This window comes from Xiphophorus maculatus, chromosome 8 (assembly GCF_002775205.1).
Source record: "Xiphophorus maculatus strain JP 163 A chromosome 8, X_maculatus-5.0-male, whole genome shotgun sequence".
Lineage (NCBI taxonomy): Eukaryota > Metazoa > Chordata > Actinopteri > Cyprinodontiformes > Poeciliidae > Xiphophorus > Xiphophorus maculatus.
In genome coordinates, this window is record NC_036450.1 from 17,611,686 (window position 1) to 17,624,398 (window position 12,713).

Genomic DNA, 12,713 nt, shown 5'->3' on the forward strand with positions numbered 1-12,713 from the left:
AACTAGACTTAACGAGTAAAACAAACAGTTCCTGTGCTGTGGATGGGGCTTTTTGTTGTTTGGGGGATCAAGCCATCTAAAGATGTTTGTATAACCAATGTCCCATCAGGGGAAAAGGGAGAGTGACTCGCCACCTGCCGGTGTGAGACTGTGGATTAGTTAAACGAAGCATGTTGCGTCGTGGTGTTCATAAAACACAAACGAAACCAGTGTTATATCAACTCAATGTTTGTTGAGATGACAGCATGCATTAATACCAGAAGATTAATAACAGCATTGGGGTATGTCTCTGCTAGCTTTTCAAGTCTAAACACTGAAACATTTCCTCTTTTGAACTCTGAATAGACAAGTGAAGTCCATTCAGAGTTACTGGAAAGTGCAAACAATTTCAGATTAGGGGAGAAGTTTATCTACTAGCAAAATGCAACCGGAGACACAAAGGGATGGTTTGAATTAAAGCATTTTCAGGTGTTAAAATGGCAAAATAAATCCAATTGACAATCTTTGACCTATTTAGCTGGGGTTTTTTTTAAAAAAGGTTTGAATTTCAGCGTCTAAATGTGTGAAGCCAGAGGCAATAATCCTGCTGAAATCTTTGAAACCTGCAACAGGTTTTTCTTCCAAAATCTTCCTGTATTTAGGTCTATCCATCTTCCAGCTAATTCTGATGAGATTATAATGGACATGTTTACTGCTTCTCTGAGTAAAACTTTCATTTTCAGGCCTGTCAATCATGTCTTGGAAAAGTTGCAGTTTATACTTTTTATACTTTTTTATACTTTTTTCAGTGTCAGATGATAGACTGAACATTTCTCAATGATATGCTCAAAGATTTGGGTACTGTTTTGTGATTTGTGCCCTGTCAAGTAAAATTTTACCGAAACACATTGAAGCTCATAGCTGTAGCTTTGCAAAATTCAAGAGGTTTGGGGAAACATTTGAAAACTGTTCAGTCTGATTTTAGAACTGGTATAAACTTTATTACAATCAAAAATCTAAAAAAAAAACAAAAAAAAACTCACATAGTATACCATAGCTATATGGAGGATTGCTGCTGTAATATTTGTTGCCTCAATTCTGTGCACATAGGCCACATACTCATCCTGAACAATGCTGAAGGACGAAACCTTTATTTCAGATTGCTTCAACATGGTGCAGTGTGGTCCAAGCAAGAGAGACACTCATTGTACCCTGAGGACTTTGCCACATTCATTTGAGGAGCAGTTCTTTCTCATTATTAGCAGACACACTAAACGATGGGCTCCAAACAATACAGAACAGATCCCTTTATTCGCATAAGTGCTCAGCGTTTCAGCAACCACTGGGTGCCCTCCACCGCTCCTTCTCCTTTTTAGATACCTGCACATAAAGTGAAAGATGTGGGGGACACAAAAGCTATCCTCAACTTTCCTTTACGTCCATTCTGAGAGACAGGCCCATTTTAAAGCTCTTATTTGTGCAAAGCCTCTCATTAACTCCGCTCATGCTGCCTTCCTCGGCTTGCCATCGCTTAAGTGCTGGGTGTTGTAAAAAAGCTACCAATTAGTCACTCATCAGCTCCAATTAGAGGAGACAAAGCATGAGTAAAGATAACTCAATGAGAGGCTGAGTGTGTGCTTCTGTGTGCGTCTGTGCAAATGTGCGTGGCCCTGGGGCCGGCGCAACATAGTTTTTAATCAGTAAAGAACTTGTGGCCATTCAGGGTGACCCATTGCGGCGCAGGTCCATTCACTCTCCGGGGCTCCTCAGCGGACCCCTTTCTCGGGGCCAAGTGTTGTTATGCTGGGAAGACAGGCCCCCCAGGAGTCCCAGAAAGAGAGCCATTCAGTCCCCTCTACCTGTTTGCAGCATGTAAAGCACTCAGGCCCGGGCCGATCTCTCAGCATTGTCTCGTTCGCTCTCAATACTTCCTTAAACTTAGGCCTCAACAAGAGCGGGCCTTTTCAGAGAAGGGGACTAAGGGATGTATGTTAAGGGGGTGCCTTTCACCTCATTAGAATTGAATTTGGACTGTCTTGTAATTACGTTGAAGGGCAACAATGTATTTTCTTTTCCCCGCCATCATAATCTTCGCTGAATAGAAGATTATTTGGGGCAGTTAATTTGCTGCCCACACTGATGCATTAATTAATGAATTGGGTAACACTAATTTTCTCTACCCTGTTTGTTTCCCCCATCCATTTCCAACTGTTCTGGGCAGCCGCTTCTAATAAAATTACCTCATTAGGGGCTCTATGGCAGCACAGTAACTTCCTCATTGATTTGCTATGAAACATTTTTTCATGGAAGTGTGTGCATGTGTGTGTACCCATTCAGTGCTGCATCTTTTTGTGGGTAGTTCTAAATAATGAAGGGGACAAGCAGGGAGATGTAAGTGGAGACAAGGGGCCTCTTCAGCAAATAGTTAAATTCATTTAAGGCTCCTCTCTGTTTATTGGTGATTAATTACTTCCAGTAGGGATTTTATGGGCATATATTGTCTTGTTTTTCTTGATCTGCTGGACATGAGTATGTGAAGGTGTGTCTATATAGATTTGGGAAACTCAGAAGTTCAACAAAAATCTAAAAGTTCCTAAATTTGTTTATGGGTTTTGCCGTTGGTATGATGAACAAGAATGTTGGTCAGTGCAACTGTACAGCAGGGGCTTTTTTAGACTTTACCCGCAGCTTAACACATGTTTAAAATTTGTTGATCATTGCTTATTTTAAGCAATTATTTCAGTTGCTTAAAATAATTACTCCGATAGAGATGAGTCAGTTTCTGAATGACTCTTTTGTTTATGGGCAACTGGTGGCTTGAGTCCTAAAATAAACGCCGGAGAGCTCACCCATAAACTTCTAGTCACAGTTGGGTTTTGGTTACTATACTGCGTCTCTTTGTGATTTGCACTGCAAAGTTTAATGAGTTCATTGGGCTCCATATCCTAGGCTCTACCTAAAAGGCCAGAGTCACAGAGCCTGAGAGAAAGAATGTGAGAAGGCTGCCATCTAATGGACTCAAAAGGGAAGAGCATTTTCTTATTGCAGGCCTGGTAAGACTGTCCATCTTATTGTACAGGAAACAAGGAGAAAATGTCATGAATGTTTTCTCATGCAACACAAAGTTGAGGGAAAGAAATATTGGGTTTTTGAAAAAAAAAAAGAAAAAAGAAAAAGCAAATAGAAGCTTTTGTATCTTTCTTTACAAAATCAAATATTCACTGTATAAAATATGAAATGGTTTAAAATAGTTTTTCCTTGAATCACATATATTTGTAAAATGCTCGATGGTGAAAAGGTACTGGATTTTATGGGTACTGCCTCAGAAACAAGTTTTCTATTGAATTAAGAGGACTGAGCTGGTCTCTATTGATCTCTAGAAAAATAACTATTACATTAATCAAATAGCAATCATATTTTTCTGAAAAGTTAAATTAAATATAAAAGGATAATTTTTTTGTGACATGTTACCTTCAACTCTTCATATGTGCTCTTCTATGTGATTTCTCCCCCTTGTGGAGAAAACAATTAAAACTCGTCAGCTGAACTTTAATGAGTTAATCTGCCTTGTATTAGTCAATATTTGCAGTTTGTTTATTCTCTCCATATCTGAGCCATTTCCTATTGTTCTTGTGGTATCTTTTCACGCGTAATATATTGTTATCCAGTTATTAAAATTGGACACTATTTGTAAAGTATATTGTTTTCATATAAAAAAATAAAGGTGGCATAATTCCCTAATTCAGATTCAAGTTTTTCAAACATACTATAAAGAGTTTTGTAAACTGAGGATGTCTTTAGCAGGGATTGTTTCACAACAGGCCCACAACTGGAGCACATCTGTGTAAAACTGAAATGTACACAACATCAATTATAAAATTGCAGTTTTAGTAAACCCTGATTTTCTTCAAATCTCTGTGGAATCACTGGCGTCATCATTTATTTGTGACTCAGTGAATAATATTATGTGTCATATTTATTTTTGTATCTTTTTCTTATTTTGTTTGTTTTATCCTTTCACTATGGACCTTTTTTATGACTGGAATAAAGATATGAATGAATGAATGAATGAATGAATGAATGAATGAATGAATGAATGAATGAATGAATTTAAAAACAACCATTCAGACCACAAAAAATCTTAATCTGGACATAAATACTGTTGATTATCAGTCAAGTAAATGAGGAGTGCTGCTACTTTTCCAAAAACTTCTACTTTGCTTACTGAAATTATTATTCTTGTGTTTTATGGATGAAAAACATTAAAGTTACTTTAATAAGGTCAAGTGCAGCAACTGTGGCAATTTTCTGAATCTTTTGACATTATGGATGAAGATGTCAATCCTTAGATATTGGTTTGTTCAGTTTCTCATAACATACAGTTTAAAATACACAAATACTGCCAGAGTCTACTTACATTTGTTAAAAGTCAGAAACAACATTTTAGGTCTTATAAAAAAATAAACATCTGTAATAAAACTGCATAAAATATGTTCTTAAAAACCATTAAATACAAAAGCAAACCGCTTCAATATTTACACCTGACAGCATTCAAAGCCTCCCTTCATTATCAGTGATCAGTTTGTTCTCTCTCGCCCTGGTTTTCTCTTCTTGTTCCTTTTGGACCATCGGCCTGTTTGAGATGGAGGTTCCTTATAATCCTCCCCTGATCCCGCATCCAAACTGTCCGCTGTGTCTCTCCAGCTGTCTGGCGCCAAAGGAATGTCCTCTTCCGGAGAGTGCATTGGCCGACTGTACACCTTGCTCTGCAAGTCAGCGATGTCGTTGCGGATATCTGCCATCAGCAGAAGCAGGAAATCAAAGGATCCTGGGGGTCCCTGCGAGATGAGGAAAACAAAACAGAAAATAAGCATCCTTTTTGGTCTTGATCAATTTGATAATACATTTTAAATAGTGATTTACTCATCAGTCCAGTGATCTCTGCGTTTGCTTTCTTATAATTTGGTTTTAAAGTCTATATAACCTTATAATTCTTTATGAGAAAGAAAATGTATCCTAAGTTGTTGCCTGTAAAAAAATGTAAATTTTACTGTGTAAAAGATATGTTAGTTTATGTATCACTGGTGATACTTGGAAGAAGAGTGAGGTGTACATGTCTCTCCTTTTGCACTTATAACTTTGTTTTGTTTTCACAACTTTAAATCACTTTAGAAAAAATCTGTCTTGTTCTTTAAATTCCAATTTTCACGCACAATATCTTATAAAAAAGAATCTATAGAAACAGAAATCTAGAAATTACGTAGCAGTGTGCCTTTAGTCTACAGTGGTAATATTTTCTTACAGTGCTAACATGATTACAGTGCAAAGGCATTCATTCGGTGCAAAAAAGTTATCCCCATCTGTGCCATTCCCAGATTTAAATGTATACAGTGGGTTACATGCTTTATCATGGTTGCCTATTATAGGCTGTGTTGCTCAATGTCTTTTATCACCTGACATAATGACTAGCTTAAATTTTCGATTTAGATGGAAGTGGCTTGTTACAATAGTGTATCATCAGTATGAAAAGTGTTATTCTTACTGGTGGTCCAGCAGGCCCGGGAGCTCCTCTCTCCCCCTGAGGAAGCAAAACAAATATTTAGCTTAGTTGAATTACAGTGGAGAAAAGACGGGGTGGGGGTGTTGCATGAGAGCATGTCATAATATTGTCCTCAGGAAACTGTTCAGGGAGCCAGAAAATGGAATATCAAACAATGCTCTGGATTTGGGATATACTGGAAATGCAGCAAATATGAAAAAAAGAAAGAAGAAAAACAGGCAGGAAAACAACAAGCTGACATACTCTTTTTTATATATTCCTGCACTGACCAGGCAGAAAACCAAAAGACATTTATCCAAAAGTCAAAAATGTAGCTGGAGCAGATATGCTGTTGTTTTCCTAAGCCTGGACTAATGGGACGAAATCCAGACATAAAAGCAGTCAACAACCTATTATTTTCAGAGTATTGATAAAACACCACCACCAACAACAAAAGATATACATACATACATTAAAGATGTAAATTATGCATAAGCTACCATGAGGCTACTACTCTGTCTAAGGCAATGATTAAAACAATTATCCTTCCTTTACATTTTTAATTGAACACGTATCTTGAGATTTTGATGTTCTGCACTTTCAATTTAGTTTTATGATGTTCAAGGTAAGTTATGAGACAGAATGATTTTCATCTGTTTTCTTGAATGACAAGTGTTGTTCACATTTGCAGCTGTCTCCTCTGTATTTCTTTTTATTATTTTAATTATCGGCAGCTTTAACGGTTTACCGGTAGGGGTGCGCCAAAGTTAGCCCGAGCTTTTAGAATGGGTTTGTGAAACATTGGAGGTTAATGAAAATTATGAATGGTGTGTGTGGAGCTGCTGTAGTAGAACTTTGTTAAAAAAAGAGAAAGAAATGAAAGTAGAGTGCAAGAAGGCTTCTAAAAAAAGGTAACCTTCACCTCAGGACGGATCAACCCAGGCGGTTGCATTGCAGTTTTAGCTGGGCTGAAGTTTGCTTTATTTATTTTTGATTTCTGTAAAAAGCCAGCTGGATGCTATGGAATTGTTGCACTGGGAGTTCACACTTCTGCTATTACTGCTGGGAAAGTCACATCTGGTGTGCTTTTAGGAAAAGAGAGAAATATGTGGAAAAAAAAATTGCCCCCCCCAAAGAAACAAAACAAAACAACTGATCTGAGTATCAGTCGGACAATAGATTGTGTGGGCTGGCCCTTGTCAATGGGATGTCAGCTCATTAAGGAAATCTGAACTGATATTAAAGGTAACCTCACTGTGTGTTCTGTCAGGTGCCTGTTTTGTTTTATTCCTTTTTCTCTTTTCCTCTAATATGCACACCTCTCATTGTGGCTCTACTACCGGACCAGTCACAGATGAAAGACAAAAATAAAAGAGCTGGTTCTAAGTAGTGACACTGGATCATTTTAGGGACAAATAATTCTGACTTAAAAACCTGAAAAACACATAAAATATATACAATGTTAAACCATCCATCCATCCATCCATCCATTTTCTGTACACCCTTGTCCCTTAATCAGGAGGTGCTGGTGCCTATCTCCAGCTAACGTTCAGGGCGAGAGGCGGGGTCACCCTGGACAGGTCGCCAGGGTGTTGCCCTGTTTCTGTGTCGCAGGGCAACACAGAAACAGACAGAACACACAACCATGCGCACACACACTCACGCCTAGGGAGAATTTAGAAAGACCAATTAACAATGTTAAACCATAAAGTAATAATTTAGTTTTACCATGTTTGCTCTAAAGCCTCTAAGAACACCAAAGCTTGATTTCAAATGCCACAGTCAACAAAATGTGGTTAACTACAGAAAAAGCACTCTTTCAACTATTACAGTGAAGTTTAATTTAAAGTGATTGTTTGCCAGTGACACCTAAGAACTTCCTCAGGCACAGTCTACACACTGTTGACAGAAATGAGGTCAAAATCGTAGACATATTGTTTTTAAACCGTAACTTTGGCTGCTTTATGCATTACACAATCAGTCTTGATGTCTGTTTGGGATCATTGTCCTGCTGGAGTTACAGTTCTGTACAAGTTTCAACCATGATGGTCTGAAGTTATGCCAAGTGTTAGAAGTTATGAGCCAGCCCCTCCTATTTAATTATTCCATCAACTTTGGGCAATCTACCAATTCTACTGGCAGCAAAACATACCCAGAGGAGGATACTTCCAGTAAAATATTTACCAGTTGCATGGTACTGACGTTGAAAAATACATTCTTACTTTTCTAAGCTGTTAACGTTTGTTTAGGTTTATGGTGATGACTTTTATTTTCATTGGGTAATATTCTTTAATACATCATTAATAAACTTTTTTGACCTCTTAAAAGTAAATAAAGTTTTCCTTTTATTTCCATTAGGCTATTTTCAGCACCTCTATTTGCAGTGCTGAGATTCAAGTTTAGCTCAGTGCAAAACTAGCACCAAGATGTAACTTGCATCCTCTCCAGTTCTGAAAGCAAAGTCTAAATATTTGACTAAAAATAGCCAACAAAAACATTCCATCACTTTAGCATTTCTTTTTTTTTTTCTTTTCTTGGTAAAGTTTGTAATCGTACAGTGTGTTCAGACCTAATTCTGAGTGTAAGAGGATGCTTTAAAGGCCAATGAATGGAAACTGCCACGGCCATTTCTCAATTGCATTTCTATAAATGCTTAAAGTGGTAGATAACTACCAAAAGCGATGGTCATCTACCAAAAAACACCACAAACCTGAAACTGTTTAAGTTATAGAACAAAAACATCGAAAACGTCAAGAAGGAAGCAACCATGCTGTATGTTGTTCAGAATAATATGGACTCTTCTAATTATTACAATTGTTTGATACGGGGTTTCTCCACAATTTGTTTGAAATTTCTACACATTGCTTGCCCATTTAATAAAATTCAGAACACTGACAAAGTGAACAAATGTTGTCCAAAAAACTGCTTGAAAATTAGTAAGGTTTTATTAATTTTGGGTTCCAAATATAAAACAACACAGAGCTGGTCTGAGTGCAATATAGGGATATTTTACAGCTTCTTGTTTCTGTTAGTGCTCATCTAAATCAAAAGTTCACTTTTTGAAACTAAAAATATTGATCCTTTCTTTTTTTTTAGATGTAATTCAGTTGTTTTTTTTTCCATAGTCAGTTTTTATTTTCCTATATTTATCCACATCTGAAAAATAAAAAAAGCTAATTCTGTATTTTTTTAGTCTTTTCCAGACTGTGTAGGAACATTTTTGGTAGCTCAGGGTCATACTGAGGCTACACGTGTTTTGGCAGATGGGTTGAATTTGAAGCACAGTCAGGCAGCTTATCATCATTCTCTAGTTTATCCACCCAAACATCCCAAATGCCAAGGTATTCTGTGAATAAAGAAACGATGCAATTAAGTCTTTCCATACACTCAGTTCATCTAGTAAGCAATTAATAGTAAGATTTATAGGATTTTGCAGCATGTAAATGTTCTAATCTTTTAAAATATTTAGCCTGTATCTCAAATTCTCTGATATGGAGTGAATTCAAGAGTTGACATTTAGTTTCTTTAAATTATCACAAACATGTCACTGTCTTTTTCAAGCCACTTTATGTCAGATTTTATTTAAGAGCTGGCTAACTGAACTACCTGAGCTGGCTCTTTTCAGTTCAAATTGCTTTTGACATCCTGCAGAATCACAAGGCTTTTGCTTCTGTAGAAAAAAATCTGAACTTCACCTTATGTACCGTAATATATAGCTCCATATTTTTTTTTAAATTGCTTTGTGGCACACTGACAAATGATGGATGAAATGGATCTTTGCAAAAAGAAAGTTATGAAAACATGTTTTCATGAGCCGGGCTGCATATTTCTGGAGAGACAGAATACATGGACAAACATGTTTTATGGAAAAAACATGAAACCTGGATTTAGAAAAACAAACACCTGCATTTATTGGGTTAATAGATTACACACCACCAAGTAAGCTTCTGTTTGACACAGCATCTTTGTTCTTTCCACTTGTATCAACTTGTGGTAAAATTTTCATCAGAAAGCCTTTGCCAGGGCAACATTTAGCTGAGATCTTGTAATATGCTTGTCATTCTCAAGCTACAATTCTGAAGATTAGACTAATAATTATGGATAATTATCTGCTGAGGGATATTGTTTTGGCATGTCTTCCAATTTCTCCATAAAATTAGCTTAACCTGTCAGATGGTTATAATAATAATAATAATAATAATAATAATAATAATAATAATAATAATAATAATAATAATAATAATAATAATAATAATAATAATAATAATAATGGAGGAAGTGGGTTGCAGTCTAAGAGAGAAATTCAATTGATTGACTTTTTTGTGTCAATCATTTGTCATACTCTGACAAACACAAACATTGTGTTTATCCGTGTACTGCACAGAGCATGAGGCAATAATTACTTCATCAATCGGGTTTTGCTTGGAGACGATCGTAATATGGTTCTACTAGGATTAAAGAAACCAAGCTCCCTTCAGCCAGTGTCCATTATTGGAGACAATCTCTATTGTTTTGAAAATAGCCCAGAGATGATACAACAAACTTTGGTTTGTTGTATCATATTTTAAGACATGATACAACACACCACAGTTAAACATATTGGTGCTAAAACTTTCTGTGCTGTTTAGGGGTCATACTGATCAGAAGTTTTACTGAACGATGTTCAAAGCGGCATAGTTCCTGCTGAAAAGCTAAAATTATCAGATGACTACATAGGATCCATTCTTACCTTTAGGCCATCTCTCCCTGGTGCTCCTGGGGGGCCCTTTTAAGATATAAAAAGAAACAGAAGATATATAAATATTATTTTAGCGATATTTGACCTCCCTCACTGGTTTCTGAAGTTGAGTATTGCACTAATGTAGATGTAATATTGTCCTGCCAGTACAAAAAAGCAAGCAATTTTTTTGTTTGATAAATGGACACACTCTTAGTAACCACAAAAGCTTCAATCATGATCTACCAAGAGAGATTAACTGAGGGCCTTGGGTCTTTCTTGAGGGGCTTCAGATCAATGACGAAGCTTGCTTTGATGTCTTTCTTGGAATAATTATCTTCAAAGACTGTGAACATATTGTCCAGGGAGAGATGCCAATATTCAGACAATTACATAGCCTGAGAGTCACACATTAATCAAGGTTAAAATCCTTGCATGCAAACACATGTGACCTGATGGCCAAAACCTCATGAGAGCACAACGCCCATTCAGCCTCACCTCACCAAAATGTGGACTGATTAACTGCATAAACAGGCTGTGAATATGAAGAGCTGTGATGGAAACTCACATCTAACTATTACATAAACACATAACACTCATGCATGCAAAGCAACAGATTACGTTCCACTGTGAAAACAAAGGTCCTGAGTTCATGGTTTGGCTCTGTGCAACTTGTTGTATGACTGATTGCAGGTGTTGATGTTGTGATTTCTAACTTGTCTGGGTGGCAATATCCTCAACATTCTTGATTCATATCCTCCACCTCAACACCAATGGTTTGCACTAGCAGGATAGAGTGAGTGCTGCAAACAGAGCAAGCCAAAGAAAACATCTGAAGCTGTAAATGGATTCGGTGCACTCTGTTGTTATTACCATCACCATGTGTCATCCTTTCTGACCTGGCAGAAATGAGGGTCAAAAAAGAGGAGGTATTTTCTTTCTCTCCCTGCGCCTGCCTCACAATGCAGAACTACTAAATTATTTCAATTTGTTAGTCTAGTAAAACCCACACATCAGAAAAAATCTGTTTTACAGGCAAAAGTAGAAATTAATGTCCATGTCTTACTTTTTTTTTTAAAGTATGCCTTGTATTTCATTGCAGAGCTGTTCAGGCCAACCAAGGGAAACCTCTCACCTCTCATGATGATGGTCTTTTACAGAAGCAGAGGAATTCTCCATCTGCATAAGTCACCTGGCTGTTTTTGAAGAAAAAAATAAAACACGCTAGCCATAATTTAATTAAAATATTTGTCAGGAGCTTTAACTTGTTGGTTTGTGCCAGAATATTCACAAGTGTTAAAAAGCACTCAGATAATTCTTTCAAAATGGGTACTTTCCATCAAGCTGGAATCATAGTTTGAAGTATTTCCTCTGTATTAAACTAATCTATTTGGGGGTTTTCTCAATATTGCATCCAAGCAATATTGGATGCAATTTGCAATATAATTCACAATTATATTGCAATATAATTTGCAATATGATTGCACATGATCCAGCACATAATTTGCATTTATGATACTGCAAACACTGATATTGCCATGATGATTTCTGTGTTAGTGCTGCTAAAGCACTAACCTTTTGCTTTTAGGAGAAGTGATGAAGAGGTCTTGGAGACAAATCAGATTAAAACTGTGCAGTAAGTCAATAGCAATAAGGATGTCAATGTGTGCCATACCTAAATTGTAATGGACTATTTGAATGTACTATTAGGTGTTATAATGCACTTCTACTATATTCCATATAGCATGCAACAACACTTTGCATGCAAATAAAATATTTGACAACATGATGAAGGAAACAAATAGAAGATTTAGGAAAATATTAATTGCATTAATGTCTCGTCCAAATAGTCAGTAATAAAATCAGATATTTATGTCTTTCCTAACCATGAGAAAGTGTGTCATTTATTTTAGCTTGATTTGAGCTTGACCTGACCCTTTGACCCTAATGCAATGAAGTAGAATGGCATGAACTCTCTTTTTTTAAGCAGTTCTGCCTAAGATCCTGTATGTCAAGACAAAGTTCTGGTTGGTCTAGTAGGATTTTCAGACAGAGATATATTATATTGGAGTTTCAAAGATGTACTACTAACATGAATGAGAATATGTACTGTCATACAACAAAGACAAAAGCAGAGCTATAACTGTGAAAAAGGTGGACACACAGATTTGTTCTAGATAAAAGAAAGCATATATAAACTGACCAGAGGTCCTCGAGGGCCACGTTTGATGTGGAACAGGTCTGGTGTTGGTCCAACTGGTCCCATCAAGCCCCTAGGACCAGGTGGACCAGGGGGCCCTGTCAATCCTGGAGGGCCAACTGGTCCCGTATCTCCTAGAATGAAGACAGAAACAAAGCAGAGTTTGTAAGCCATCCATTATTTTGGATCATTTCTATCAATGGCATGCAGAATATTTCCAACACTGGAAATGTCACTTTGTTGCAGACTAAAATCTGTCAATCTCTTAGGATATAATT

General features: G+C 36.8%; 1 protein-coding gene across 2 annotated transcripts in view; it reads right to left on the minus strand.

The window, feature by feature from the left end:
* Positions 1-3,227: 3,227 nt before the first annotated feature.
* The window catches only part of ccbe1 (collagen and calcium binding EGF domains 1), a 40,853-nt gene continuing 31,367 nt past the window's right edge, over positions 3,228-12,713 (minus strand). For both annotated transcript variants that reach the window (XM_023337699.1, XM_014468655.2), the window contains exons 8-11: positions 12,439-12,569; positions 10,248-10,283; positions 5,522-5,557; positions 3,228-4,817 (exon numbers count right to left, since the gene is read on the minus strand). In XM_023337699.1, the coding sequence (XP_023193467.1) occupies positions 4,557-4,817; positions 5,522-5,557; positions 10,248-10,283; positions 12,439-12,569 (464 nt within the window). In that variant the 3' untranslated portion in view covers positions 3,228-4,556. The remainder of the gene's footprint in view (positions 4,818-5,521; positions 5,558-10,247; positions 10,284-12,438; positions 12,570-12,713) is intronic.